The 27940-nt window shown below is 37.3% G+C and overlaps 1 protein-coding gene across 1 annotated transcript in view; it reads right to left on the bottom strand.

Annotated features, from left to right (window-relative positions):
* FAF1 (Fas associated factor 1) overlaps positions 1-27940 on the bottom strand; it is a 169855-nt gene that overhangs the window by 48092 nt on the left and 93823 nt on the right. Inside the window, exons 9-12 of the mRNA XM_057401776.1 lie at positions 11954-12049; positions 10289-10415; positions 9311-9374; positions 8262-8343 (exon numbers count right to left, since the gene is read on the bottom strand). Of these exons, the coding sequence (XP_057257759.1) occupies positions 8262-8343; positions 9311-9374; positions 10289-10415; positions 11954-12049 (369 nt within the window). The remainder of the gene's footprint in view (positions 1-8261; positions 8344-9310; positions 9375-10288; positions 10416-11953; positions 12050-27940) is intronic.

Raw genomic sequence — 27940 nt, 5'->3', positions numbered from 1 at the left:
AGTTTTTCACTGTGAGAGTGCTGAGGCACAGGGTGCCCAGGGAAGCTGTGGCTGCCCCATCCCTGGCAGTATTCAAGACCAGGTCGGACAGGGCTTGGAGCAACCTGGTCTATAGTGCAAGGTGTCCCTGCCAGCAGCAGTGGGTTGGAACTGGATGAGCTTTAAGGTCCCCTCCAACCCAAACCATTCTATGATGCTATATCTGGTATTCAGTGAATTATAAATACCATTCAGAAAATCACAGCTTTCCATTCCCACATACCCATATATATTACCGTATTTCAAAATCCTACTTCAACATATTTGCTGAGATGGGATGCAATTTTGAGACAAGCTGTCTTTGTAAAAAATCCGGTATGGCTATCACCTCATATACTGCCTTTGGATAAAACTTAATGACTGTTTATAAAAAGAAGAATACATTTGAACATTAGAGTTTGGGAAAGGGATTAGTAATTTGCATTAATGTTTGTCTAATTTAATTTCACTGTTCTTCAGAACCACGTACACATGTGCCAGGAAGGGCCATTAATAAGCCCAACATGCAGAGATCCATATAAGTGCAGCCAACAATGTTGACTGAAACTAAACTTGAAAATCCAGGGCACTGATGCACAATATCAAGCAATAAAACAGCATTTCTGTGGTGATATTTAATTTAAAAAGAAGAAAGAGGCAGGGGAAGATCAGGCACTGTCTGTTTTTGAGGATCAGCCATTCTGCATTTCAAAGCGTCGATCCCTGCAATATCCAGGTTACTGTGCTAGAATCTCGACTATTATATAGCAGTTGTAAGAGAGGGAGGGCAAAGATGTGTTTACTCAGTGATTAGGGCCTTAGAATAAGCCTCTAGCTCCTAGAGAGACAGCTCACCACTTATTCATTTGGACCAATTCACAAAGCCTAGAAAGATTAAACATCCATGCTGAGAAGACAAGCGAATGCAGACGGTGAAAAAGAAATAAAAATTCTTTAAAAACTCTGAGATGACTTCATTATTTTTTCCACAAGGAAACTTTAGGAAAGTGTTTAGTTAGAGAAAAACCCACATTGACCTCTCTCTAAACCCTTAATCTTTCCTTTGTGGTGGCACTGCTTTGTGGTAAGCGGATGGCTTTGCTCTCCTCTTTTCACTGGGAGCGGGTAGAAAAAAAAGGCTCTTGAGAAACACTTTTACTTCCAAAGAAACAACCCCATGAAACTGTTAAATATGAGATTCCATACAACAGAATGTTTCAAAATATGTACAGTTTTAGGCTTAAAGATTTAGGGACAAATTTTAGTAAACAGAACAGGCACATGCACAATAGGTGTTTACACTGAGCTACTTTACACGTGCATCAACATTTTTGTTGCATCAACAAATCTCACCATGCAAAGACTAAACTCGATCGCATATAAAAGACTGTACTTGCGTCTAATAATTGATCCAAAATGTTAAGGTCAGGCACAGACATACTACAAACGAAAAGAGGTAGCAGGAGGAACTGAAGTGCTGCAACATGACTTTGAAAAAATCTTCGTGGAAGCCAGGGATATTCTTTCCTTGGAAAAATACATTCTTGCAAAAGGCTCACAGCTTGGAATTTGATGCTGTCGGGGATTTTTCGTGTTTTGTTTTGTACTGGGTCTTAATGATTTTTAATTGTTTGTACTAATCCATGGTAGTATATGTTTACAAGCAGGGTTTTGTTGCTTTTATTTCAAGTCTTTGAAAAATCAGAGTATATCCTATGGCTCTGTGATGACTAACACTGAGAACTTTTCAGTCAATATTAATAAAATAGGCTCACGAAACTGTTGAATAGTCCTGGCTTCCATAAAAGAAGCCTCTTAATGGAGAACTAATGTGTTCTGTGTTGGATTTCTCAAAAGTAAAACGACTCAGGGGTTATATTATTAACATAAAATTTTAACCAAGAAAGAAAAAATTCGTACAGGGAAGAACTTTAACTAATCCCTATGAAGGCATCAGATACTAAAAAGGTTCTAAGTACTGAACAGCTGATGGACTTCCAAAGCTCTTAGGACTTTAGGAATTTAAGCGATGAAGAAATGTATTTTTCAGAGTATGTGGATGCTGAAAACCAGGCAGTCATACACTGGAACTTTCAGAAGAGGCCTGGATTTACAAACATACTCGGCAGTGTAAGTCTCATCAATGTCAGTAAGACTTAAGGACTTAAAAGCTTGAAGCCTAAGCTCCAGGTTTCATTTGATTTCAGAGGAAAAAGGGCCATGAGAACGAGGGGTTTTTTCAGCATCTGGGCTGTCTAAATGCTTTAAAAAAATCCAGACCTCAAGCATTTCTTTTCTGCAGCCTCTGTTGTATTCAGAATGCCTGAGACTCAGCCATACTTTTGCTCCCTTGCCTCACACCGACCACTGTGTGTTGGGAATGAAGCACTGCAGCCCTCTCCAGCCTGATTTTGCTCTGTTGATGGAGTATGCCCAGCACATGGCACCCTGGAAGGAAACGTGGGCTGTAGATGGACACTGTACTGTAGAAGGGCAGCCCCTGACAGGCACAGTCCTCCCAGCTGTAGCCATGCACTATGAAATCTCTCTGCCACATCATCCAAAGTATAGCGACATCCTGATACACCTGACCAAGAAATCTAACATGCACTCCCACAGAAGATGAACACATTAAAGACCTGTCCTATGTACCAAAATGGCTGTGGCATCCACTTGCCCATTTTTGCTCTTTGGAACTTCAAAGAAGTTAATGCACTTTGTACAGAATTAGAAGAAATGAAGGAGAAGCTGTCACTGAGGCGTAAAGAAACACAGATCTTCATCATGTTGAGAGACTGAATTGATAATCCCTGAGTAATGGGATATCCAATGGGATATCACCCAATAACATGACTTCAATATCTGAGAAGAACATGAACCTGAATTAGAATAGCAATACAGTCATAAGGGTCAGGAAAATCACAGACCTGAATGGTTATTTTCGAATCTCGGGTTTACAAGTTCAAGTAATGACTGAGACAAAAACGTTCACGATGTAACATCTTCTAGGGACATGAATGTTCTTTCAAGCTGGTAGGCTAATGAATCAAGATCTTAATTTTTCCTCTGGGTTTTATGTAGTGAGAGCTAATTCAAATGAACAAAGGGACACATTTGCACATCTTCAAGCCTTTGAAGTGTACAATCTGATCCACCCATCTAAGGTGATCTTGGAGATCAGCCTCCTTGGACACAGCTACTCAATCATGCACAACCCTTTTTTCCCTAACTAGAATGCAAACCTTCTCTAACACTGAAGTAATACACCTTCAAATTTTCTCCACTTTGAAAAAGAATCAAAGGAGTAGTGCAGATGGGGATTCATAGGAAGCTTTGTCTGTGTATTACACAGAACAGAACAAAACCTGCTGAAAATAAGCATTACTAAATTCTCCTGCATGAGTCAAAAGAAAGGAGACAGACACCAAACACAGAGAGACACAGGGTACTAACCAGTCTCTAGCCTTGCAGAAGAGGATCTGAACTAAACTGTACCCCACAGATTCCTGAAGTGGGAGTGAGATGATCCCAGTAATGTTCTCATCTGGTCTTTCGTATTACACATGGCATAAAATACCCCTAAACTAATTCCTAATTTAATCTTCAGTAATTTTATCTTTCAGTAAAACATCTAGCCTCAAAAAAACATCAGTGACAGAGAATCCATGTGAACCATGGTAAGCTGTTCAAACAGCTAACCACTCTCCCAGGTAAAGGTGCATTTTATTTTTAAGCCTGATTTAGTCTACTTTCATCTTCCAACTATTTGATCCTATTATACTGTTGTATCTCTATTTCAATCAATTGAGCTTGTAGTGAAATCTTACATAATGGCAAAGAATATCCAGTAATTAAAACCAAACTCAAAGAAGATCTATAAATCACAAGCTTTGAAAGAGAAGGAAATGTAGAGTGTGGCAGTCAATGTCAAAAAACATCCACTATTTAATATCAAGTACAGAGGATGCTGAAGAATACTGAAGAGACCCATACCCAGGTCTAACCTTTCAGATACGAAAGATGAAGCTATTCTTCAGATATGAAGAACAAAGGGTGTGTAGGCATACAGTGAGACTACTGAGCTGGTATGTTGTAGCAAACTTCCTAAGCAATAGTTATCCACAAGTTCAGGATTAATTTAAGAATGAAAGGACAGAACTGTTAACCCACACATCAGGCAGGACTGGAAGAAAAATGTAGGTGACTAAAATGGGACTTAACTCAAATTTATGTAGTACAGTGTAGCTGCTTTACCCTCCATGGGAACCTAGTTATACTTGTATACCTGTCCTCTACAGTTTCCAGCAGACCGTGTAGTTTAGTTTTCAAGTTCTGTTTAATTGGAATCTATAAAGTAGTAATTTCTCCATCTAGCAACCCTCAGCTCAACTACAGATGCATTTTCAAAGCACACCCAGGATACACAATATGATCAAGCCCCTTATGAAATGTAGGAGTAGCAATTTGACTTGCTTTGAAATGTGCCTGGAGTCAAAGGACAAGGTTCTGGTGAAGCTGTGCTCCTTGGCATCACTCTGCATTATTTAGGGAATAAATGGGGGGAAAAAAGATGACGAAGACGAAACCAAAAACCCACCCTGCAATTGCGACTCAGAACAACTTCCCTCCTCTCCTCAAGGTAGCATCTGAAGGACAGACTTCAAATTTCTAAGACAAGACAACTGCAGAGTAGTCAATGCTGTTTCCATGTGCTCTATCAGAATAATTATCTCTGTGAATCTTTGTTCTGTATTGAGTTCAGCATGAACTTCATGAACTGAAATAATTACAAGGGGCAGTTTTCTAACTTACACAGATACAGATGATACCACAGAAAGCTCTGTATGAAGGAATAGTCTGCTATATATAAAAAAAAGCTTTTATTTGAACATGGCAGGAGGAAAATTTCTTCTAGATATTCAGGAAATAAAGTACGCATATGTGAGACGGATGGTGCTGCCACTAAATTGAACCTAAGAGACAGAACTCAAGGAGGAGAAAAACATGGCTCATTTTCAGTATGAAGGAATATATATTGAGGTGACAACACCAATCTGTGCTAAGAGAGATGTTTCACATATTTATTAAAAGTCAGTGGACAGAAAGGTTGAGAGAGGAGCAGGAGGTGATCTGACAGAGGTATATAAAGAGAAGAGCTCCTGAAAAGGTAAAGCAGATGTCTTTATTCTTTCTCTTAATAAAAGAGTAGCAACCACTTATAAAAATGAAAAGACAAACAAGCTCTAATAAAAGAAAATACTTGAGTATTATTCAAGTAAATAGCTCAGTGAGATTCAATATAGTGATTTAGATCCTGTATTAATAACAGTACTGCCCTAAGTTAGGATAACCCCCCTGATATTTCAGAATACAAGGCACCCAAAAAACTGCTTTCAGTCACACAGAAACCCTCCCCAAACATCTTGCTTAAAACTGTCCACTGTAAGATTTCTTCCCCGGCATCAAGTCTAGCTATTTCTATGGTAGTCCAGCTACTCGAGCAAGCTAAGCTTGCTCTTCATAAACTAATGTAACACAGAAACGTTTCTTTCCAATTGGCACAATAAGTAGAAAAGGACTTTCATGAAGTAACTTGTTAATTTAATAAACCTCTGTCTCTCTCCCTGACCCAATTTAAAAAAACACTAATGAAAATATTTTCTTCATACATACAATAAGCCTTGGAAATGAACACACAATGCCCTCAACTATCAGGCTGCAGGAGGTAACTGGAGATTTCATTGGCAAGGATGCCGGCTGTTAAAAGTAAAGCTCTGTATCTTGCTATTGTATTTTTGTGCTAAAGAGATACACAGGTTTCAAACTGGAGCTACACTGAACATCATTCCATTGCTCCTAAAAGTACCAGTTCCTCTAAAGGAAAAAAGCTACCCATCATGAATGTTAGTCTTAACTATCTAAAGATCTAAAATGCAAAACTACAGTAATAAAAGCTAAGCAAAACGTAGCTAACAAACACCTAAACTTTTTTACAAGGTATATATTTTTCAAGTAACTTGTTCTTAAAAAATGATGAATTACCATCCTTTGCAATACATGAAAAGCCATGAAAATTTAAAAGAACAAGGTGAACTTTCTTCAGAAGAATTTTAACCCATAACCTGTGTTTAAAACACACATTTTGATGCACATTAATTTTCTTAAAATAAACCAAATTAAACTATTTCTGCAAAAATGCTTCAAGTTCATATATAATATTTTTGCAGGAAAAAGTATTTACAGTATAGATTAAATCATAGCTGATGGCTGTCTCGGTAGACCTAACTGTAGAGTGCACCTTCTGCTCTGGACAGCATTGAGAATTTGTCAAGAAAAGGCTAAGATCTCTGAGCACTCAAGCTGCCAAGTGCTCTCAAATTAAATCAGTTTGAAGCGGTTTTCATTAAGATGGATTGAGTGTGGCATCGTGAGAAACACTCTATCAAATGTAGTGTTTTACTTAGTGATTAAGTATATACCAGTTGATGAAGCTACTCAAATCCTTCGTAATCCCACCACTCCAATAAACATTTAATGAGTATATAAGTTCAAAAAGCCTAGCAGAGGATTTAAACCTTCAATCTTGTTTTTATTTACTCTTGGAACTCAATTTCTCACTTCAAGTGAAGAATGCTGGTGCCTGAAGCTCATCTGTTGCCCTGGTAAAATTAAGTGCCCTCCATAGTATAAATTAGAAGACAAGACATACAGGTTGCAATTTCTCCTAAGTTTTTTTCTTACACTGATGTACATACTGAATTACTTTATGAAGTGCAATTATAAAAAAAAATAATGTATCCCTTATGAATTCCAGGAGGCAGTACTGAAAAAACCTCCAACTTTGTAACAGGAAAAAAAAGGAGTAAAACTAAATGGTATTTTATATATTCTTATACCTTTGTTTAAAGTCAGAATGTTACAATAAAAATCATGTCATTTCACAGGGTAGTTGGGAGGGAGAGCTTTCAAAACTTAGGCAATTTTTACATTGGAAAATATCAGAAATAGAAAGTGACATGAATTTCAGATCTGCTACGTTAGCAGTGTAAGTAGTACTTCGAGTGTTAGAAAGATAAGTAACTGCACTGCATTAATTTCAGATTTATAGGTATAAAATTACATATGAAAGTTCCTAATAGGCTCTTGTCCATGATTATACTGATATGCTGTCAACAATTTAAGGTAATATGACTCAAAATGAGCTTCCTAACTCAAACACTTATCTTGTTGAATTATTATGATTTCTTTGAAACCAGCATTAAGGTCTACTTTAACGAGTTACTCTAAATTAATACTTTGTCACTGAATTACGTGTCCATTTATGCTCTGAAATCTGTACAGAGACATGAAAATATTCACTAGATTTCGAGTGTACGTACAACAGGTTAAGCACGTGTGAACTTAAGAATACTACACTGTAGATTTGTAACAGTGCACGCTTATCCCTAATATAACCATACCTTCCAACATGCATAACTACAGGCAGCCAAAACATGCTGCATTTTAAAATTAAATATCTATCAAGACAACAAAAAGTAAATTTAAACTGCGTGATTTTCTTGTTTGTGTTTCAGCTTTCTCTATGCTCGATTATGCAGGGGTTTGGGTTTCTCCTTAGTGAATCAAGTCACCAAAACTTAAATAAACTATCCCCATTCTAGCTTTATTAAAATACTGATTTGAAAACTGTGCATGGAAAAACAGAAACTTGAGATGTCTGGTTGGATGCACAGAAAAACTAAATAACTAAACCTTAGTACCGGAATTCATTTGGCAGCTAAAGGCTGTACAAAGGGGGAAAAAAAAAGCACACTGTATTTCAGAGACCTTTCAATTTAAATTTACAATTTCATTAGTCATCCTTCAAAGGAGTTACCAACACACAGTGTTGAACTTATCAACCACAAGACTCGCAAGCCAGTGTTATCTGGTGCTAGGACACCATTATTTCAGGAAGAAAAGGGACAAGGGGTTGAGGGAAAAGAAAAAGAAATAGAATAGCCCTGAAGACTAAAGGATTCCAATAAAAACACAGCCTGAATGATTAGGAATGGTAAGTTATTCACTGTAATTTCAACAACAACAACCAAGTATTTCAGTCAGACAACTAAATGCGTGTAACATTTGACAAACAATAAAAGATAACTACATTTTAGAGTTATCTTTTTAAGAATAAAGATGAAACATTTACAGCAATTTCCATTTTTCCCCTATTAAATAAAGTAATTTTAATACACACTTACATCTCTAGCTTTCCCATAGAAGGCTTCTTGAAAAGCAGCCTCTAATGATCCAATAAAATAAACCGGATGGCAGTCACCGTATCTATTTGAGATAAACTTTCAAATTAATACAAGAACTTAAAAATATGCAGTTTCAATATTCTACCTCTTCATGTATTCTGCAAATATAATTCACTGGCTAAAACTTCAGAAACATTAAGTACTACACTTTTAAAGGACAGAAGGGAAATACATCGAAGTCATCTGCCTCCCACCATTCAAAAGCTCTAAGTAACTGACTACTAGCTTACAAATTTGAGCATAAAAACTTTGTTTACATAAATCCAATCTTCAAGTTCTACATAATTTTTCAATCGTGACTTGTTTCTTCTCTTTAGTACATTCTTAAAGGTTAACTGAAGCTTTTCTTATATATACATTAATATGCCTCACATTACAAACTAACATTTCACCACAGAGAAATTAAAACAGAAGGCACAAACTTTGCAGTGTGTTAGTTTGCAGCTTCTACCTGTCTGATGAAACATGGCAACTGTTTAACAGTGTATAACTTGGTGGTATAAAGGTGGGGTTTTTTTTAAAAAGCAGCATTTCCGTATTTTTTAAAAGCAGAGATTTATCCAACCACTTCATTATTGGGAAAACTTTCCTGCAACTTTGTATATCTTTTTCAATATTAACTGGCTTCAGCTATTCTGTTCCTGTATATTATCTTAAAATTATATATATATATATATATATATATATATATATATATATATATATATATAAAAAATGAGTCTTTATTATCTTTCTGGACCCTTACATGATTAATGATATTAATTAGTGGCAAATTAAACAACGCAAGAAACTGCCACTCTAACTTGGACTGAGAAAATTTTTTTCAGAAACAGTTCTAACAAAGTTAATCTTAAAACAAGCTAGATTAGGATGTCTAAATGTGCTATGAGCCCACCAAAAAACCCACAAATTTGGTTTATTTTTATTTGCATTATTTACTAATTTTTACTTCGTTTGTAACAACTGCAGGGATAACAGGCTAAGCTTACCTTGAAGAGAACTCTGCTGTAAATTGTAATAAGGCATCTCCTTCATTTTCAGCATTTTCTGGCACTTAAAAAAACCCAAGGAAAACCATAAAATAAATGCAAACTTATGGAGACAGGTTTTAATATGCAAACTCATTTGCTTCATAGAGTTTTTTTATGTTCACAGCTTACTGAAGTGGTTACCAAGAGACTGTATAAATTTCACTAACTATTGATTATGAACCTTTGGAAAGACATGAAATTTCCAGACACTGTCATGAATATATTTAGGCTTTCCAAACAGTAAAATCCTCAGGCCCAGTGTAAAGTGATACAGCATTTGTTCAGAGTTAACACTCTGGACGTAATTTAATACATTAGAGCGAACGGACTGGCTTAAAAGGCTTGACCAACTGTATTGCTAGTTTCTTTTCTTTTTTCTTTTTAAACTCCCTATACGTAATTTTCAAAACTTTCCCATATTATTACATATATTTGCTATCAAGAAACATCTAACACTAATTCAAGTTTGAATCAGAGTACACAGAACTGCATATAGGAGGTAACTGAGGACTCCTGTTCAATCCTTTTCATAATTCAAGGGCAAATAACAACTGAGAAATTTGTTTAATATAAATGACTAAAAATGTTAGTCACTGCAATAGGTCAAAGCTAAAACCTGTAGAATTTTCCTAACAGAGAAGTGGAAATTTAGTTATCTACAGGAACATTTGGTTAGAGATCACAATTTCTAATTACTGTTCTTCAACTATAAAAGAACCTTCCATTTGGATAAAAATCTTTCTCCACTAGGAGATGCTTTCACAGTCGCCAGTTATGTCTGCAACACCATTATTTGATACATCCACTGGAACAATTCTAACATTCCTATCAAAAGACACTTTTCCTGTTTCATATTATACAGACCGATCATAACTCTCTGCCTTCACTATTACTGTACAATCACCAGTTAATTGTAAAGTAACTGTTAGTTCTTACTCATTGGTGATTTCCTCAAGGCAGATGATGCTACTCCAAACATTTCTCCATCATCAACTCCAAACTCTGTAGCATCTTCAAAGTCATCTCCATCACTGTCACTAACCATATGAACATCTGTGCATTGCTATATAAAAACAGAAAGCATCAACCATATGCATCTATTACAGACATCATCTTCAGTGAAATATGAAGTACATGAAATTACAGGGAAAAAATATGTTTCTATAAAAACACTTGCTATACTGCATTTTATTTTACTATTTTATACAGAATTATGAGATTGCTTCTTATAAATAAGATCTAATTTTTAACAGAAATCTGGTGGACAGAGCAGTATTATGTGACAAAATGTGTTACTAAATAACTAAGGAACTGTCTCTCAAATATATAACCATAGTTGAGCAACTTTATCCAGAGTTAAAGTTTTTTCCCCTCTAATACAGCTTGTTTAATTGCATAAGGGAGAGTAAGAAAAGCCACACAATCTATCAACAATTTTAGACATACAGATACTATCCGCTTCTGCAATACTTGCATGGCGGGGGGATGCTCCTTGGAGAGGCACCTATCTATCCTATTTTAATCTATTCCTCCAACTCCCAACAGCAGATCTTTTGGATTTCATGTCCTCTGAAACGTAACAGCTCAGGGAAGCCTTGCATTTAACTATTCAGCATGAACTTATTTCCAATTGTACTTCTTTTCATGAATGACTATTTCAGCTTCACTTGACCTAGAAGTTACAGTAAACTACACAAATCTACATGAATCCCTGAAAGTGCATTATGGAACACATGATTTCATCTCTAGCGTGCAAGTGACCACAAGAGGAGCAAAATGCTCCAAATATGCTGGATCTCTCTCTAAAACTGCTACACATAAAGAACCTCAAATAAAGACCATTTAGCGAATGAACTAGACAACAAGAAAATTCTACAGGTAAACAAAGCCAGCAAGATTGTTCTGAAAGAATGAAGAAAAGCAGCAGTAATACATAGTAATGCTGGCTGATCCCAGGAGAAAACAATAAACGTCTATTTAACCCAGGAAGTTCTTCAGGTATAACTAGAACGTTATTATCTGACCATCCTCTAGCTTTTAACACTACTCAATAGCACATATCCAGGCTTGCATCCTGACTGTACCTCACAGCTATCTCTTGCCAACTTAAGTGAGCTGAACAGACTGAAACATCCCTTTTGTGCAGCAAAATAAGCTTTACGTGCTACAATTTTCTAAATAAAAATGGTACGAAAACTGTTTAGAAAATGGGAAACTGCTCATATTAAATTCATTTTGTGGAAGAACAAACGCATTGGAAACTTTAACCCAAACTATCAATAGCTGGAAACAACAAAATGGGAGTTTATACAGACTGCAAACATCTCTTTCTGGTAAGATTAGAAACAAATGTTTCAACCTGCTATTTAATTTGGAGTATTTTTCAATGCTTATTGTGGTTTGTTTAATTTGGGTTTTGTCTTTTTTCTTCAATGACTCATTTACCCAGCTCCTCTGTCACAATTATGTGTTACAGGAATTTTAAATTGATTCTTTTATGATGCAATTTTACTGACAATAGAAGGGACAGTGACCACTGCAAAACGAGCTTTCCCTGCTTCTTTCTAGAGTACACTGGTAATATAAAGACAGTGTTCTTACCTCCTCTGACTGTTCCCTTGTTTGTACAGGTGAAGATCTTCTTCCAACTGTAAGTCGATGGCAAGGAAAAGTCAGTCCCGATACAGCTAGAGTCATCTACAAACAAAGCAATGACCATTTATTAAAGCCATCGTCTCAACTGAAGGTTGGGATTTTTTTGCTTTAAGGGTGTTTAGAGATTCGAACTGCAGACTGCACTACAGAAGACTGGAGTAATCATACAAACATGAAAAAAGAGGCCTGAAAAGTTAGTGACTTCTTACATAAAAAAAGTCAAAGAAAAAAACAACGGACTTTACAGATGTGTATACACGCAGTATCAAAACAAGCTAAATGGAACTGCAAACTCAAAATTGTCTTGTTATTTTCTTTACATCAGTTTTGAAACATTATTTATATGTGGTAACTTTTACAGCGATATGAACCTAAGTTTTTCCTTCCTAATCAATAAGGAAATGTTGAAGTGAAGATGATAGTTACTGATACAACTAATTAAAACCAGTTTTCACCTTGCCAAAAAATACTACTTTGAAAGAATGCTTTATCATCAGACAATGTACAAGACACAATCACAATGGGTAAACATTTCATCTCTGTCTTGGTCATCATTAATGTCAAAGGTACATATGAAAAAGAACACATGCAAACCCAACAGCGCTGGTGAAATCGCAGTCAGAACAGACAGGATACATGCTGGTTAACCAGTTCCACCAGAAGCAGCACTTTTTCCTGTTGCTCCTTGAATAAATCTCAACTTTTTAACACTAACAAGACAGAAAATGGAAAAAAGCATCATCTAGGGGGGTTGAGCTAGATAATTTTTAAGGTCCGTTCCAACACTAACCATTCTATGGTTTGAAAGACAAAACTGTTCAATGCCAGCAAACACAAAACAGTAACATTTGAAGATCTGATCCTGAACTTACGTTGCATTTAAAAAACGTACTATCAATATGTTGACAAATGAGAATTGCCCAGCCTATGATCAGAACTGTCTGTGCCACCGCTACATTTCAAGCACACCTCACATCTTTCTTTACACAGCCTAAGTGTACACCCAGCCTTCCACCACTTCTGGAAAGCCCATCAGGCCTGGTCACAGAAGGATGATGACCACAAGTAGGATGCTCAGAAGCACCCAAGCCCTATCTTCATAATACGTGGATTAAATTTACGTGAATAGCTCTTAAATAAAATAGCTGATTCATTTTGGCAATGACAAAATATTTGATCCTGTACAATTCTTAGCAACACGGAGAAAGACAGTTCTGTCTGTATGCTTAAATTGTTTCCAATGGTTCCTTCAGAAGAAGCACTGAGAGGACACAAAAAGATTTTCTAGCTGATATAAAAGTTGTTCCTATCTTTGTAGGGCACAGAATAAAGAGACTTACATTATGCATTTGAGAAATACAGCATCCTCCTAATTAGACTGCAATAGCATTAAGGTAAAATAAATTGCAATCACCCTCCACAAAAATCAAATCAATCATAAACCTTACATTTCATTTACTACCATAAGCACTGAAAATACCCCATTTATTTTTATACATAATTCAGAATGACTTTATCACTTGCCTGCTAGAACTCACAAAGATTTAATCTGCTGCAGGTTGAAGCAGGCTGATTAGGCAGGCTGGTTACCAAATGAATGTTAACCTGTCTGAACTAGCCTACTGTCACATTCTCATAGCAAGGTTAAACAGAAGTTTAGCTGCATAAAAAGCCCATCTATCGTCTTGAAGGAAGTGAGCAATAATACTCTGGAGCAAATGAAATATTAAAGACGACATACAGGTCAAGACCAATTACCTATATAACTCCTGTGACAAGAGCATAAGAACTGTATTCTCTGTACAGAATAACCCACCAGTTTAATTAGTATTTTTATAAGCTTTTAATAATAAACAAACCCCAACTGTTCTAAAACCTGAAACTTTGCCCTGTACTTACCACACTATATAAAACACTAGTAAAACATACGCACACGCACACTAACCACACACAGACTGAAGTTCTCTATCTAATAGCATCAAATACCCTGACAGATGCCTGGAAAGGCTCCCGATATCTTTTACATACACATTAAAGAAAGAGTGGTAAGATCAAGCAAGCAGTTATTATGCTGCTTCATCACTTGGCCCAATAGCAGGGTGTTGCAATTCCAATTTGCAACCCTATATTATAGTGTCAAAGCGTCTCTCAAAAATGAGCTAACAGCAGAAGGGGTTCAACATCAGAGCACATTTCATCCTACTCTCCAGACAGTTGCTGGAATGTTGGGGTTTTTGTGCACATTTTTGTGAGAAATCACCCTCCCCTTGAGCGTTTCTTTTTTTAAGGTGTTTTTTATTTTGTAAAGGAAAGGCTAGGACAAATAGAAGCTCTGCCTTTCATTTCAAAATCATCTAGCAGCATGAACATCGCCCTAGAACTAAGTTGCCTTCATTCTAAGATAAAGGAGAGAGTCTTCTCTCAAGAGAGACTCTTGTACCAGGAAGTTTAAACTTTATTTTGGAAATAATAAAACTATCAATGCTAAACAAAGGATGACGTGGCATCAATAATGAGCTAGAGATAGATTATGAAATAAATATACATAAGAGCAAAAATAAGTAAGGTTAGTTCATTTTTCTAGGCAGCAAATGTACACGTGGACAAATCCCTACTCCAAAGGTCTCACAGCTGAGAGGTACATGAGTTGGAAAGTGAAACAGAATCAGAAATAGGCAAAACAATTTGCAAGTAGCTCAAGGTGATTACTGAAAAAACAGATCTCCTGCTGAACAGTGTGTATAGACTACTTGTGCTTGTCGAAAGTTTAAGTCATCTCCTATTTGGCTTTCTATAGCATTTTACGGAGGGCAATAAAAATGAAGCCTTGAAACATTCCAGGGAAAATGGCAGCAGAACAATCCTATTAGGAGACAGTAGAGATATTGAATAGATTGCTACTGATATGCAAAAGGTAATGGTAAAACCTGGGCTAAAAGTGCACAAAGGACATTTGAATTACATTTTAACAACTAAAAGAAAGACCACTACCAAACCTTACAATTTAGAGAGATAAAAAGTGAGTCTAACTCTCACTGGTGCTTTCCAACAGTAAGACACTGAATTTATTTGGAAATGTTCAGTGTAAGATGATTTGCATTTCTATTGCCAACATTAATAACTGGGGATGAATTTACGCAATTTCTGATCCGAACATGCAGGATTCTGCGCCAAGAACTTTCCAGGTCAACCTAGAAATATTTGCCAAATTTGGACTAAGACCAGCTGTTTTAAGCAACAGATTATTCTTCCTGTTAGGAAACACAATTTTTATGCAGCAGCTTCTACAAGTATCTTTTAGAACAATCTAAAAAGACTATTTTTTCAAGTATTTCATGATACAAGTATGTCTGCAGCAGGGAAAGAAGTAATTGAGAACATGTAACTCCAGAGTGCTGCCAGCACATTCTCAGAGTAATAGGAAAAACTACAAGTCCACCACCTCACAAGTTTGCAGTCCTCTAGAGTTTGCTGGCACAACTTAACTCCCACTCTTGCAGACTTCTGAAACTACAAAGGAAGGAGCAAACTCAGCCTCTTGTACCAGTCCAGAGATATATAATCAAGACACTGAAGACGAGAAAGATAAAACAGTAGTAAGATCATGAAGGAATCATACCAGCAGAGAACTGCAGCTGCAGAGAAATGCAGATACAAAAATTATAAGCTTGGTGCACTGCATCAGGAAAGTAGTAACTGGATATGACAAATTGGTCTTGTACTAGGCGACACGCTGATGAAGAAAAACAGCACTTTAAATACGCTTCTAAAGGCAACCATGTCTAATGAGGAAAGTATGAAGGCAAGCTCCAAGAGCTTTCTAATACCTTATAGAATGTACTTGAACATCCAAAGTGGCCAGCTGAAAGCAATAACCTGTAAAGAACTGGACCTTCTTCCTCTTCCTCAACTGTCACAGTCATCTTGGAAATACTCTGCTCCATGTAAAGACAGACACAGCAATCCAGTAATCTGAATAAAACTAAGACAACTCTTCTTGCCAGTAAGCTGCCTGTATTTAAAACAGCACATACTTTAGGAAATAAATTATGGTAGGAAAACAGGCAGGCCATAAACCAAATAATTTACAGACTTATTCATTTCGTCTGCTCTGGGGATTGTTGCAAAGTATGGTCTTTCCAGAGGGATGAGATGGAGGATGACCTGCCAAGATAGTCAACCATCTTTGGTAGAACAGCTTTCATATCAGCTAGGTTTGGAGCAAATTAAACTCCCTACTGCTGTTGTCAACAGCAGGAAACTTCTCCAGGAACTCCAGGGTTTCACAGGTGCAATAGGCAAGACAAGCCTGCAAACCATGTCACCTTGCAGAAGACAAGAGCTGCAGATGTGTAATGGACTTCCTTCAGCACAACGTGAGAGGCTGTGCTGCTCACAGGGTCCTTGTCATCAAGGGATTTCTTTTCTCTAAAAGGATGTGACTTTTTTTAACAAGAACCATTGAAAACAAGCAAGCATAAGTGATAATGCTTAAGGAGAGAAGGAATATTGACGTATTTTGTGCTCTCTAAGTACTCGATTGCTACGAGCCAGTGACAGTTTTGAGGCTTTGGAACGTGGGGGAGTTTTGTTTATTTGATTTGCTTTAATGTACATTAAGACATCTACCTAAACATACAGGCTCTTACAGGCAGTATTCCTGCTACTCAGGGCAAGTTATTAAAAGTAGCCCTTTAGTAGTTATCACCTGGTATTTGTCAGTTTAAAAAAAACAACAAAACCAACAGCTTTTGATTGTTTAAAAGGCGACTTAAAATGAGAAACAATTTCAGTTACCCTGTAACAGGGTAACAATATTTATTGATTGAGCTACTCGTATGAAGAATCCTTTCCAACTTACTGGGGTGATATTTTTCCATGGCAAAGTATTTTATTTTCCAATACATTTTGGGGACATAAACCTTGATCGTTTACTCTCAGAAATTCAAAGGTCAAACTATGAATCTTACAAAGCATCAGAAAAAAATTCACAGAACACTTGATCCATACTCAAAGGAGAGGAGTCTATCAATGATGCCAGGTTTCACTTGCTCATGCACAGCAAGTGAAGCAACAGGCATTATCTGACAATGGCAGACTTAGCCCAGAACAAAAACCTTGCAGCGGACATTCCGGCTGTATTTAAATAAAAAGTGGAAAGATCATAAAAAGAAATGTAATGCCTGTATCACTTGACTGCTATGAATCAAATTATTCAATCAGCTGTAACAGCTTGTATTACAGAATTAGCTTGTAATACAGAATTATGTTTGGCTGTATATAATCTCCTTCAATAGAAAGCTAAATGGAGGAATTCTCATAGTGTGATTTCCTCCTGAGGTAAAGGAAAATAATCCATGTTTTCTGTCTTTAATACTCAGAGATAAGGTAAGCAAACAGAATTCTGGTTTACAAAAAAAAAAAAAAGAGCATGCTTTCTGATACTTGAATCTCCTTTATAAATCTCCCATAAAAAGCAATATTAATTCCCAGGTCCTGCTCCAGGTCAGCTTGTAGTATATCAGGTGAAAGGAATAATAACCTTAATAACCTGCCCTCCAGTTCTAGCATCCTGAAAAAAAGGTAGGTGAAATTATAGTTCCAGCTTTCCAGCTGTACTCACTGGCACAGCTGGATGGAAGAAGCCACAAAGAAAACTTCCCAAAGATGTCACTCCATGTGTTACTGCCAAGGAGGTAAACACTTTCTAATGCCTCCTTTCAGACTCTATAATGTCAAACAGGTAGGATTAAAACTTGCATATATTCAAATGTGGAGGTGGGTGACTTTAGCATACAAAGTACATAATTTAGCCTTTTGTTTTTTATCGTCTGAAGCAGTTAACGAACACTCAGATTACATTATCCCAAATCTTTCAAGATGGCATCTCTATTATAGCTCTTTTATTAGCCCCAGGCAATGAGATGCTCCCTCCACCACAGTGCCTTTCCCATACATCTCTCTGTAAAGCAGTATCTTTAGACCACCACATTCAACCAATTCCAGAACTATACTTTACATTATAGGTATCTTAATTTTGGTGAAAACTAGCAATGCCTGGTTTCCCCTTCTTGAGAATGAGATAAAAAAAAAAACAATCAAGCCCACACAGTACCTGTACTGAAAATAAATCTGCTGTCAGCATGTGTTGCAATATGGAGTTTGGCTGGATAAACCTCTACAAGTCAGTAACTGCAGCAGCTCTCAGTATTAGAGAATGGTTTATGCCTTCACTGTTACCGCTGAGTGCTCCGCTTAAGAAGTAAGAGAAGGTTATCTCCAGAAAAACGTGCCCAAAATGTTATTACTCACCCTGCGAAGTCAAATTTTGATAGAGATTATACAAACATCTTGAAAACCAAAAAACTTTGTTTTGCCCTGGAAACAACAGCAGTATGCGAGCAACACTCACTGCAAACATTGTAAAGCCATTTTAAGTAAAAAGTTATCTAATTAATTAAGAACAGAAGTTCATGCTAAGCCTGAAGAGCCTCTGATTCAGAGCTGTTTTAACAAAGGGAATTCTACCACAACTAAAAGCTTCTAACCACCCTTGATAGTTATTATTGCAGTACATACCAACTATGAAACCTAACAGACATTTGTGGCTGCTGTTTAGTACTTTCACCGTAGCTAGCTTGCCAGTATTAGCTAGCTGCAGTTTCATGACAATTTTACTGCATGTTAGAAATAAATAGATTAACAAACATGGAAATGATGTCCCCCCAAAAATATTTATAAATCAGCAGATCACCAGCTGCACAAGAACTCTTTCTAGAGATTGCATCCAGGCTGCAGTACACATGAGGAGGTTTATAATCCATATATACCATACAAAAAATTCTTAATCAGAAATGAATGCGCTGTTGCCTACAGACTGCAACCTAATCCTGGTTCAAATACTCCATGTGACAGCCCTTTCACTGTGCTCAAAATGTGAGTTGCTTAGCTTTTTCATTTACTGGTTTACTCACTGATACATGGCTAATGTATAAAGAAACAAACATGACTGAGTACATTTCATAACACGCCATGCTCAATTATTCAAAATGACCTAAGACAGAGGTGCCCACTGCAAAATACTCAGTGACTGCAGGTGTCACCACTGTGAAAATTTGATTATCATATAATTTGATCCTTTTATTTGTTGGGGTAATTACTATGATGCTTTTCACCCCTCATCAGGTAAAAGAAGGGATAAGGATAGAGAAGCAAGGGAGGAGCTTTATCAAATATTTCAGTTTTCATATTAAACATATGATTTTGTTATATGACCTTTTACTATAGCCTAATGTAACTCCCTGAGTATGATAAATGACAATGACCCTACAGATGTCTGTTTGTAGGCATTGTATTGATGCTTGGGGGAAACGTCTTTTTTTGACAACTACATGTAGTTTGGGAAGGAAGAAAAAGTTTGAAAAGGAACATTTCTGTCCTAGTTTTTCTATTATACTCCATGTGCATACGGTACTACTAGCTGAGCTCCGATATGAGGCATCGTAGGGGTCAAATGCTTTCATAGCCAAAGTGCACCAACAGTAGTAACATAATAGACAAGACAAAACAATTAACCCATTTTCTACCTCTTGGCTGAACGACATGGCTCCTGCAAAGGAGTTTTCCATATCTTCAGGTTCAGTCCATTCTCTGTCATTTCAGCCAGGGTAGGTAACATTGTGATAAATGTGAAATTCTCTTGCTTTTAGTCTAGACAGACTTCAGTTTAGACGTCTGCAAGGTGCAGTCATCATTGCTAATCTCTTCTTCTTGACGGGCACATCGCAGAAAAATCCAAACAAGTTAATTTCTCACAGCCTACCAAAACGTCATCTCTCTCTTCTCACCAGACAAATTAAGTTCCCTGTTCAAAAATACTACCATACTAAGTGTGCAGAACAGGAAATCAGAGAGAAATACTTTTTTTCAGCAGGGCTGGATGAAGGCACAGACCTATGCCTCAGACCTCAGGTTTCAAGCCAGAACCTCAGGGTTATGTAGGGAACTACAGACCAGTTCAACCTAACTTTACACTCCCAAAAGACACAGGAACAAATCAAAATGCAATCTACTGGAAATATCCAGAAAATAAATTATCCTGCTTGCTGTTTGCCTTTGGAGCAAGACTGGTCAGGCTACTCTACACAGGTAAGGCCGCTTCCAGCATCTCCGTTTTCCTTTTGTAACCTACCCTTTTTAAGATTAAAGAAGTGAGCAAAACATAAAGCAAAGAATATTTGTGTGGTGAAATGGAGGTAGCAGTTAATGTGGCATATGGGAAAATTCCAATTGTAAAAGGGAGGGAGGAGAGGTAGAGCAAGTGAACGATGGCAGGTGAAGTTTTACTTCCCCACTTGAAAGGTAAGACTGGGAAGTTCGCCATTATACAGAGTTGAAGAAAACAGTGGTTTCTAAGTGCATCCAGCACAGCCCTTTGAATATGAATATTGAAGCAGGGGAAATAAGAGTGCAGGAAGTCTTTTGCAATTTTTTGGCACTCCTGGAGCCATCTGATACTCTCTGGAGAATCACTCAACTCTCTTGGTTGGAGACCCAAACACAGGGAGACCAACCCATGCAGGAATGAGGTGGTCGACTCCCAAACAACTCATGCTATTTCTGAGGATACTCAGAGTATCATCATGGCAAGAAAAATGATGCTATGACAGAAGAGATCCTTCACATGAGGTTGTTCTTGCCGTGCCTCTAATTCTCAGTGTTTAACTAAGCATTATTAACAATGTGTGGGCAGCCTCTTGTGCTCAAACACTTCCTAAATTCCTTGGGAACAAATACACACTCAACACGTTCCAATCCCATCACTTATCGCTGTATACATTAAACAATCTATCTTGCTTTCAGTGTGTAATCTGCACAAAGTCAAAGTTATACATGACTTAAGAATTCCCACATGTTCATTTTAAAAGTAATGTTTAAAACTTCAAGAGCTCAAAGGTTTTCTGTGAATTAACATTTATCTTTTGTGAAAGCTAGCAGGTATTCTTTCAGTATACCCATACTGAAATACACTGTATACATAAAACAAGTGTTACCACTGTATGAATGTCCCACTATAAAATGAAGGTACATTGTAATTCATAAAAAAAGCCTACCAAATGCTTTTTTTTAATTTACTGAAACAAGGGCTTTTTGTACTATGAAATTAATTACAAGACTCAAAGATTCACTATCTGGAACTGAAGGGCTCTCTTCAGTGTATACTGGTCAACAAGATATTAGTATGCAAGTTCAGTACCTAATTTTAACAAATAAATGAACCAACCAAAGCTCACCTTCCACCATGTAAACCCTCATTCCTCCTTGAACAACAATAAAAAGTGGACGGAATTCAACATTAGCCACTTCATCTTTTGACATCAAACAGCATTAGCGGGGAAAGAGTCAAGTATGCTCTAGGTTTGTTTGTTTTATTAAACTGTTGTGCAAACATTAAAATTAAAACAAGAGTTTAAAACATTTGACAGCCCTTGAAATTAACTTCCTCTGGAAAATAACTTCATTTTCCTGCTGCATCTTCAACACAAAAAAATATCTTGACAGGTATTCAACGTTTCATTTTAAACACTAACTGGATGAAAAAAATCTCTAGGGTGGAGTGTGTTCAGGTTATAAATCAGCAATGCTTATTTTAACTCCTCACAAAGTGTTGTTGAGATAATTACTGCTGACAGCTTTATTCAAGGTTCATTTCACTTCTTCTACTCTTTTTCCCCTGTTAGAAGTTCAGCAGGGCCCACGGGAAGATCCACCCCTCACACCTGTTAGGGTTCTTCATGTTACTGAGGCCAGTTTGGACACGTCACTTCAAATTAGCATTGTGCCAGCGCGCTGTGACAATTACTTATCGCAGGTTTAACTTGGAAAAAAGTTTCTAATCCAGCCACAAGAACAGTGTCAGAGTATGTAATTTAAACCTGTCAACACAGGTTGTAGGAAATTCATTCCAAGGATTTCAGTCATGTTCCCATGGTAGAGCTTCAAACTATAATGAAGATTAAGATCACAAAAGAATGCTATAGAGTTAAGAGAGAGAACCCAAAAGTTCAGAAAGATCTGAACTGAAAAAGGTATCCAAAATATTAATAAATTTAAAAAAAGAAAATCTTACGAGATTGCTTTGCTTAATTCCCAAAAATTATTCTGCAGTTTATTCCAAAAGGTTGCATACTAAACATCCATATCTTTTTCCTTCTGCTGCAGTAAAAAGGCACTACCCTGGGAGATGTTTACACAAGGTGCTGAAGGCAGCAGCGTGGTGAAGATGCTCTGGAATTAACTTGTGGATAAACAGCACCCCGCGTGGGAGGAGGGAGGCTGGAGATGAGTCCATGGCACGGTGAACAGGCCACTTGCGTCTTCCAGGCACCAGATGAGGGGTGCTGGGCTCACAGCAACAACCGTGATAAAGCAAGCTTCACAAAACACTGCTGAGAGCTTCTGTATAAGCTTGAGAAAAAGTTGCGCCTGTTCCTCTGGGAACACCCAGCTCTGGTACACTGGTTGAACACACATGCCAATTTTTGCTACGGTTGCTGTTAATCACCAGCCGTACTACTGTGAATCTATCACTCTCATTTGCTAGCTGAATGAAAGAGAAAATCACCCCCGGTTTTGATTAGCTCCCGTTTGATTAAGCCTAGCTAGGAATTAAAGCAGAAGGACCGATACTGTAGTACTTAATGTTGCTTCAAACCATAAATATATTTAAAGGAAACAAAAGGAAAATAATATTTCCTTGTACAACTGATTCTACTAAGAAAGAGATATACTTGAGAGAGTGAAACAAATACCCGTGATCACTTACAGAGCTCTTTCTTCTTCTTAGACAAAAACTGTAAATATTAAAAAGGATGAAAAATCTGCCAAGCCATTTGCAGCTATTTGAAACACAGGGTAACAGAATTAAATGATCGCTGAAAGACCTGGAACACAGTTAAGTATAGACCATGAGGCTAATTGTGGATCTTGAGTTAATTACTTTCCACTGATACGTTTTCTCAATGGTCTTTTACATCAGTTTTTTCTTTCCTCAGTCTGAACCCCAAGGCAATTCAGCACGCTAGCCTCCAAACTCTGGGTGATTCATTGTGTACTTCTGCCTTAGGATTTTTAGTTCATGCAGAGAAAGCCAGGCTTTCACATCAAGTTGATGTTAATGTGCACTGACAAAGCAACAGTAAAGGAGCTTCATGTTTGTCACAACGTGCACTCTTTAATTTAGTAATTGCTTTATACTGATATGCAAATAATGACACATTTCCCAAATTTCCAGTTCCTCGGCAATGCCTTCACTAATTACTCAGTGGTTAAAACTTATGCATGTAAATTGGTTAAGTGAGTTCATTAATAAGTACACCTGTGTGAACTGATGTATAAAGCATACATGCCCGGGAACAGGTCGTAACTCACTGTACATTCCTGAAGGTCTCAGGAATCAAAAATAAATATTCTCTCACCAAAACAATACCTATTACATCTAAAAGAGTGTTATCCATAGAGAAACTGGGATTCCCAACCTTTCCCAAGCCATAGAGAGGCTGCCTTTGGGTGACAACAAATACCAGGAGTCAAAGCATTCATCCATTTCATGTTGCCAAATGAGAGGATCAAGGTAAACAAAAGAAAAGGTCTGTAAGAAAAAAGGATGAGAGTCCCTCTAGAGCACCTGAAAACGTGGGAAAGCACCAGCCCCCACTCATCCATCAGTTCTCTGTGGATGAGTGTTCTCTGTCATATGCTTTGCAGTCTGGTTATGGTATTTTGTGATACTGATAAATCTTACTTTCGATACTCAAATGGCAACTGTGAAAAATTCAGCTGCACTTAACATAGATTCAGACTCCTAACAACCGCAAAAAGCACTGAACAGAGTTAACCTGCCTTCCCATATTTCCTTTCCTCAAAATTCTTCGCAGTGTAAAGGCTGAAAAGGAATCAAGGCACTAACATTGTCCTGTTTCATTTGTGACTTCTGTGTTGAAACATGGTGTCTGTAGGTTTCAGATATTTTCTTTAAGTAACTATGTAATTGCCACAGAAGAGGGTACAGCAGCATTGTTTGTTCTAAGTCTGATCACAAATCGCCTACTTTTTGTTATTCAGAAGAGAAAAAAAAATTAAACAGATTTTTAAGGTACAAACAATTCTAAGCAACAGTATTAACCAACAAACAACCTCATAACACTCATCCAGATCACATATTGCCCAGAGATATTCACGGATACATCTTGGAAACTGCTTTGCATTCACAAAGAGTATCAGCCAAATACTTGGCACGTTTCTGGTCTATGGTGGGATGCCATTTACTTCACAACATTATACAATGCTTTGGATGGCAAACAGAAGAGTGCCTGGATATGTTTCCAGCACTAGATAATTCCCTGGCAGAATTCAAGCAGTTGTTCAAGCAGAATTCAACAAATGGCTCAAACATTGATAGGCTTTTTATGCTGCCTCTTCTTCCTGGATATCACTATCCAAGGAATAGGATTTTTGTAATGTTAGCCTTTTGAAAACACAGTGTTACTGCCTTCTGAAAATGAGCTTCTGAAAAGGATGATTGTTTCTATTTTTGTTTCTCTTACCTGGAATAAATGGAAATGCTTTTAACTCTTTACATCAGTACATTAAAAGCACTAAGTATATAACCTTCTTCATTAAAGGACAAAGTCTCAAAACTAGAAACAATAAATTCTATTGATGCTAAAAACTAATTTAGTATTCTTAAATGGTAAGTTGTTGGGTTGGGATGGTTGCAGCTAAAAACACATTTATTTCATTCAGTAAAACTACATATTGAATGTGCTTGGTTGATGTAGGATAGTTTCAAGTGTGACAAGCAAAAGATAAAGACCATAAATAAGAAAAAATTGAAACATTTATAAAGGGTCTTTCTAATTGGAGACCTCACAAAATATTCCCAGCATTTTAGACTGGATTTTCTTAGCCATTTAACAAAAATACGGTGATCAGTTTCTACTGACATCCAGGGGAAGCCATGTAGCTACTTTTGTTTGACTTTTACGGAAGTTTGGCATTAAATCTCGGCTTGCTCCCAGAAAGCAGAAGGCTTGACTTGCTTAAGTGTTTTATTAAATGTCATAAGAAAGATTGCAGAGCTACAAATCTGTCTCAGGTCTGTGTTTTGACCACTGGGCACTAGCTCCATTTAGAAAAGGAATTCAATCCAGTATCAGTATTGAAAACTGAGATCACCTCTTGTTTGGCAGAGGAAGTTATCTGTCTAAAATAGATTTATCAACTAATACTTTCTTGGTTCCATGTTTTATCAACAGTTTATAGGACTTGAACCGACACTTTCAATAGAGGACCAGATTAGCTCCATTCTAAGCATTTAAAGGTTATCTATGGAGCAATTTAATATTATTTAAAGACCACTTTTTTTAAAGGAAGCATTTGAGACTAGTGTATCAGGCTCTACACAAAACTAGAGCAAACCCTTGGTGAAGTTCTAACAACAGCAAACATTCTCCCTCACATATAAAACAACAGAAGTGATGTTTTTCTTTTTCATAGCTTTCTTCTGCAATTACACAGTGATCCCACTTATCATAAACTCATTTAAAGTGAAACTCTGTTTACAGAGTCCCAAACACCTTCAATCTTTTGCAATGGATTTTCATACACCTTCTAGTGAAGCTCTGCTCTGCCTCTATAGCAGAGTTTCATTACAAAGAAACAAGCACCACTGTGATAATCTTTCAGGAATAATGCAATTACCACTTATCAAACAGGTGTCTGCTGTATTCCAAGGAGATTATCACTTCCTATTCTGCTCTCCGAGAGCACAAAAGAGAAGCTGCTACTATTAAATGACTGAGGAGAAAAGGAGTCTTTGATAACAGCTCTTGCTAGCTTCTCTCAGCAGGGCATGAAGTAAATGTAGTCCTTGTATAACATCTTGGCACTGAAACAAATATCTTAGTTTCTGCAAGGTGAGTTAGAGCACCTAAATAAGACCATTCCTGTTAACTGAATCTGAAGTCTCTCCCTTGAGCACTCCGAGAACCTCAGCACCTAGCGCCTTATGCCAAACTGTGCCCTTAGTGAGCACTCCTGAAAGAGGAACTCTGCCCGCTAAAGCAAAAATGGGCTGCAGGGCTGCTCCACCAAACATCACTCAGAGGCGTTTCTGTGACAATACAGTATCTGATGAAGGTACAAATGATGAAGCTCTAAAAGTGTAGGGAATGAAAACTTTTAAGAGGACTAAGGATACAAATGTATGCTAAACTCTGTCTGAGTGTAAGCTGATCAGCAAAGGCTATTTTTTACTGTATTTTCAAACCAGCTTGTTGAGCGGGAGTTATCGCAGGAGTAGATCTCTAAAAATGAGAGCAAAAGCTCTCTCCTATAAAACCTGGGTACACCTTAATGTACACAAGGTGCTGTTATTACAGAGCAAAATGTGTAACCGGTATAGAAGAAAGCCCAGCTGTGCATCAAACACAGAGGAGTTAAGAGGGTAAACAACCTACATACCTGCACAAAGAGGCAAGAGCCTGTTTCAGAATTAGCTAGTAATGTGACTCTGTTGGCTAGCAACTGTCCATAGCTAGGAGCTCGAGAGGAAGCAAGACACTGCTGCTCTGGCAAAAACTTTCTCCAGTGAAGACTACCTCTACTTTGCCATAACCTCACAGGAAGACGAGTGGTTCCTGCTGCTGCCTCCGCTGGGATACAAAAACCTCCAATCCAGCTCTTGTGCATGTAGATGTAGAATGGTTATACAATATATACAATATATTCCACCAGCACACTGTCTCGTGTGTACTTGAGAGATCTGGACTGCCTTGATCTATCCTACCAACATATATGGTGTATGTATCCTCCCTGTACATATGGTCATTTCTATCACACTTTGATTTGCAGGTTCTATCAATATAAAGGCAGAAGTTAGAAGCAATGTGCAAGTGGTAAATTGAAGAAGCAGTCCTTGCAGTCAGTCCTTGTTTGCTAATTTTAAACTCTGCTCCTTTTAATGAATTTATTAAAAATGACATGTTTATAAAAAATAACTATCATGTCCATGAGTTTCAAAGCAGGAACAGCTAAAAACATTGTCAATCTCTCGGAAAAGAAGAAAGCAGCAAAAGATGACAAATAATTAGGTCTATCGCTCCGCTGGTGTTCCATATGCTTTAAAATTCCAATGACAATAGAACTTATTACTGAATGAATTACTAACAGTAGCCTCAAAATTTGCTACCAGCCTTTCCCACAAAACTACGGTTGATTACAATAGCTCACGCTGAAATGGGGTCGAATTCTCCTCATAAAAACTGATGCAATTTTAGTTGATGGTGCTTGTCTTATACCGGCGACGAATTTCACTTTTTAAGTCCTCATTGTAAAAGATTGCATTGCACTTGCAAACTCATTGAAATTGACATTTTTGAGATAAAATGCGGCAGTTACTCAGCAACGCAATCACCCTTTACAGTTTATGAGAGAAGCAGCACTTGAAATTGATAGCCTGCTCTTTAAAATGCGCAAAGAATTAAAGCAAACAGCTTGCAACTGACACAGGCGGGTGTATAATTTTCCTTCAAGTTATCCCTCAGAAGTAGTCATGAGATGAAATAGCAGAATCTCAAAACATATCGTGGTACCACAACGTAAACAAATGCAAAAATTAATAGTATCAGTATTTCTTAGACAAGAAATGTTACTCAGCTCCTTAAATATACGCGTTCCAAAGAATGGACGAGCATTTTATAAAGCTTAGAAAAGACAACCGAAATATCAAAGACATGGTGAAAAAGTGGCCCTCACTCCACAGGGAGACAGAATCAGGAGTTTATGAAAAAGAATTTAGAGAACTAAGCAGTATGCTACCCATCAGAAACAGGTTACTAGAACTGATAGTCTGCATTTGCATCTAAAGAGGGA

Source organism: Pezoporus wallicus, unplaced genomic scaffold, assembly GCF_028554395.1.
Source record: "Pezoporus wallicus isolate ANWC-B61680 ecotype Strahan unplaced genomic scaffold, APGP_CSIRO_Pwel_v1 contig_1035, whole genome shotgun sequence".
NCBI classification, from domain to species: Eukaryota; Metazoa; Chordata; class Aves; order Psittaciformes; family Psittacidae; genus Pezoporus; species Pezoporus wallicus.
Note: the sequence above shows the minus strand (reverse complement) of the source record. Positions and strands in the feature narration are given on the sequence as shown.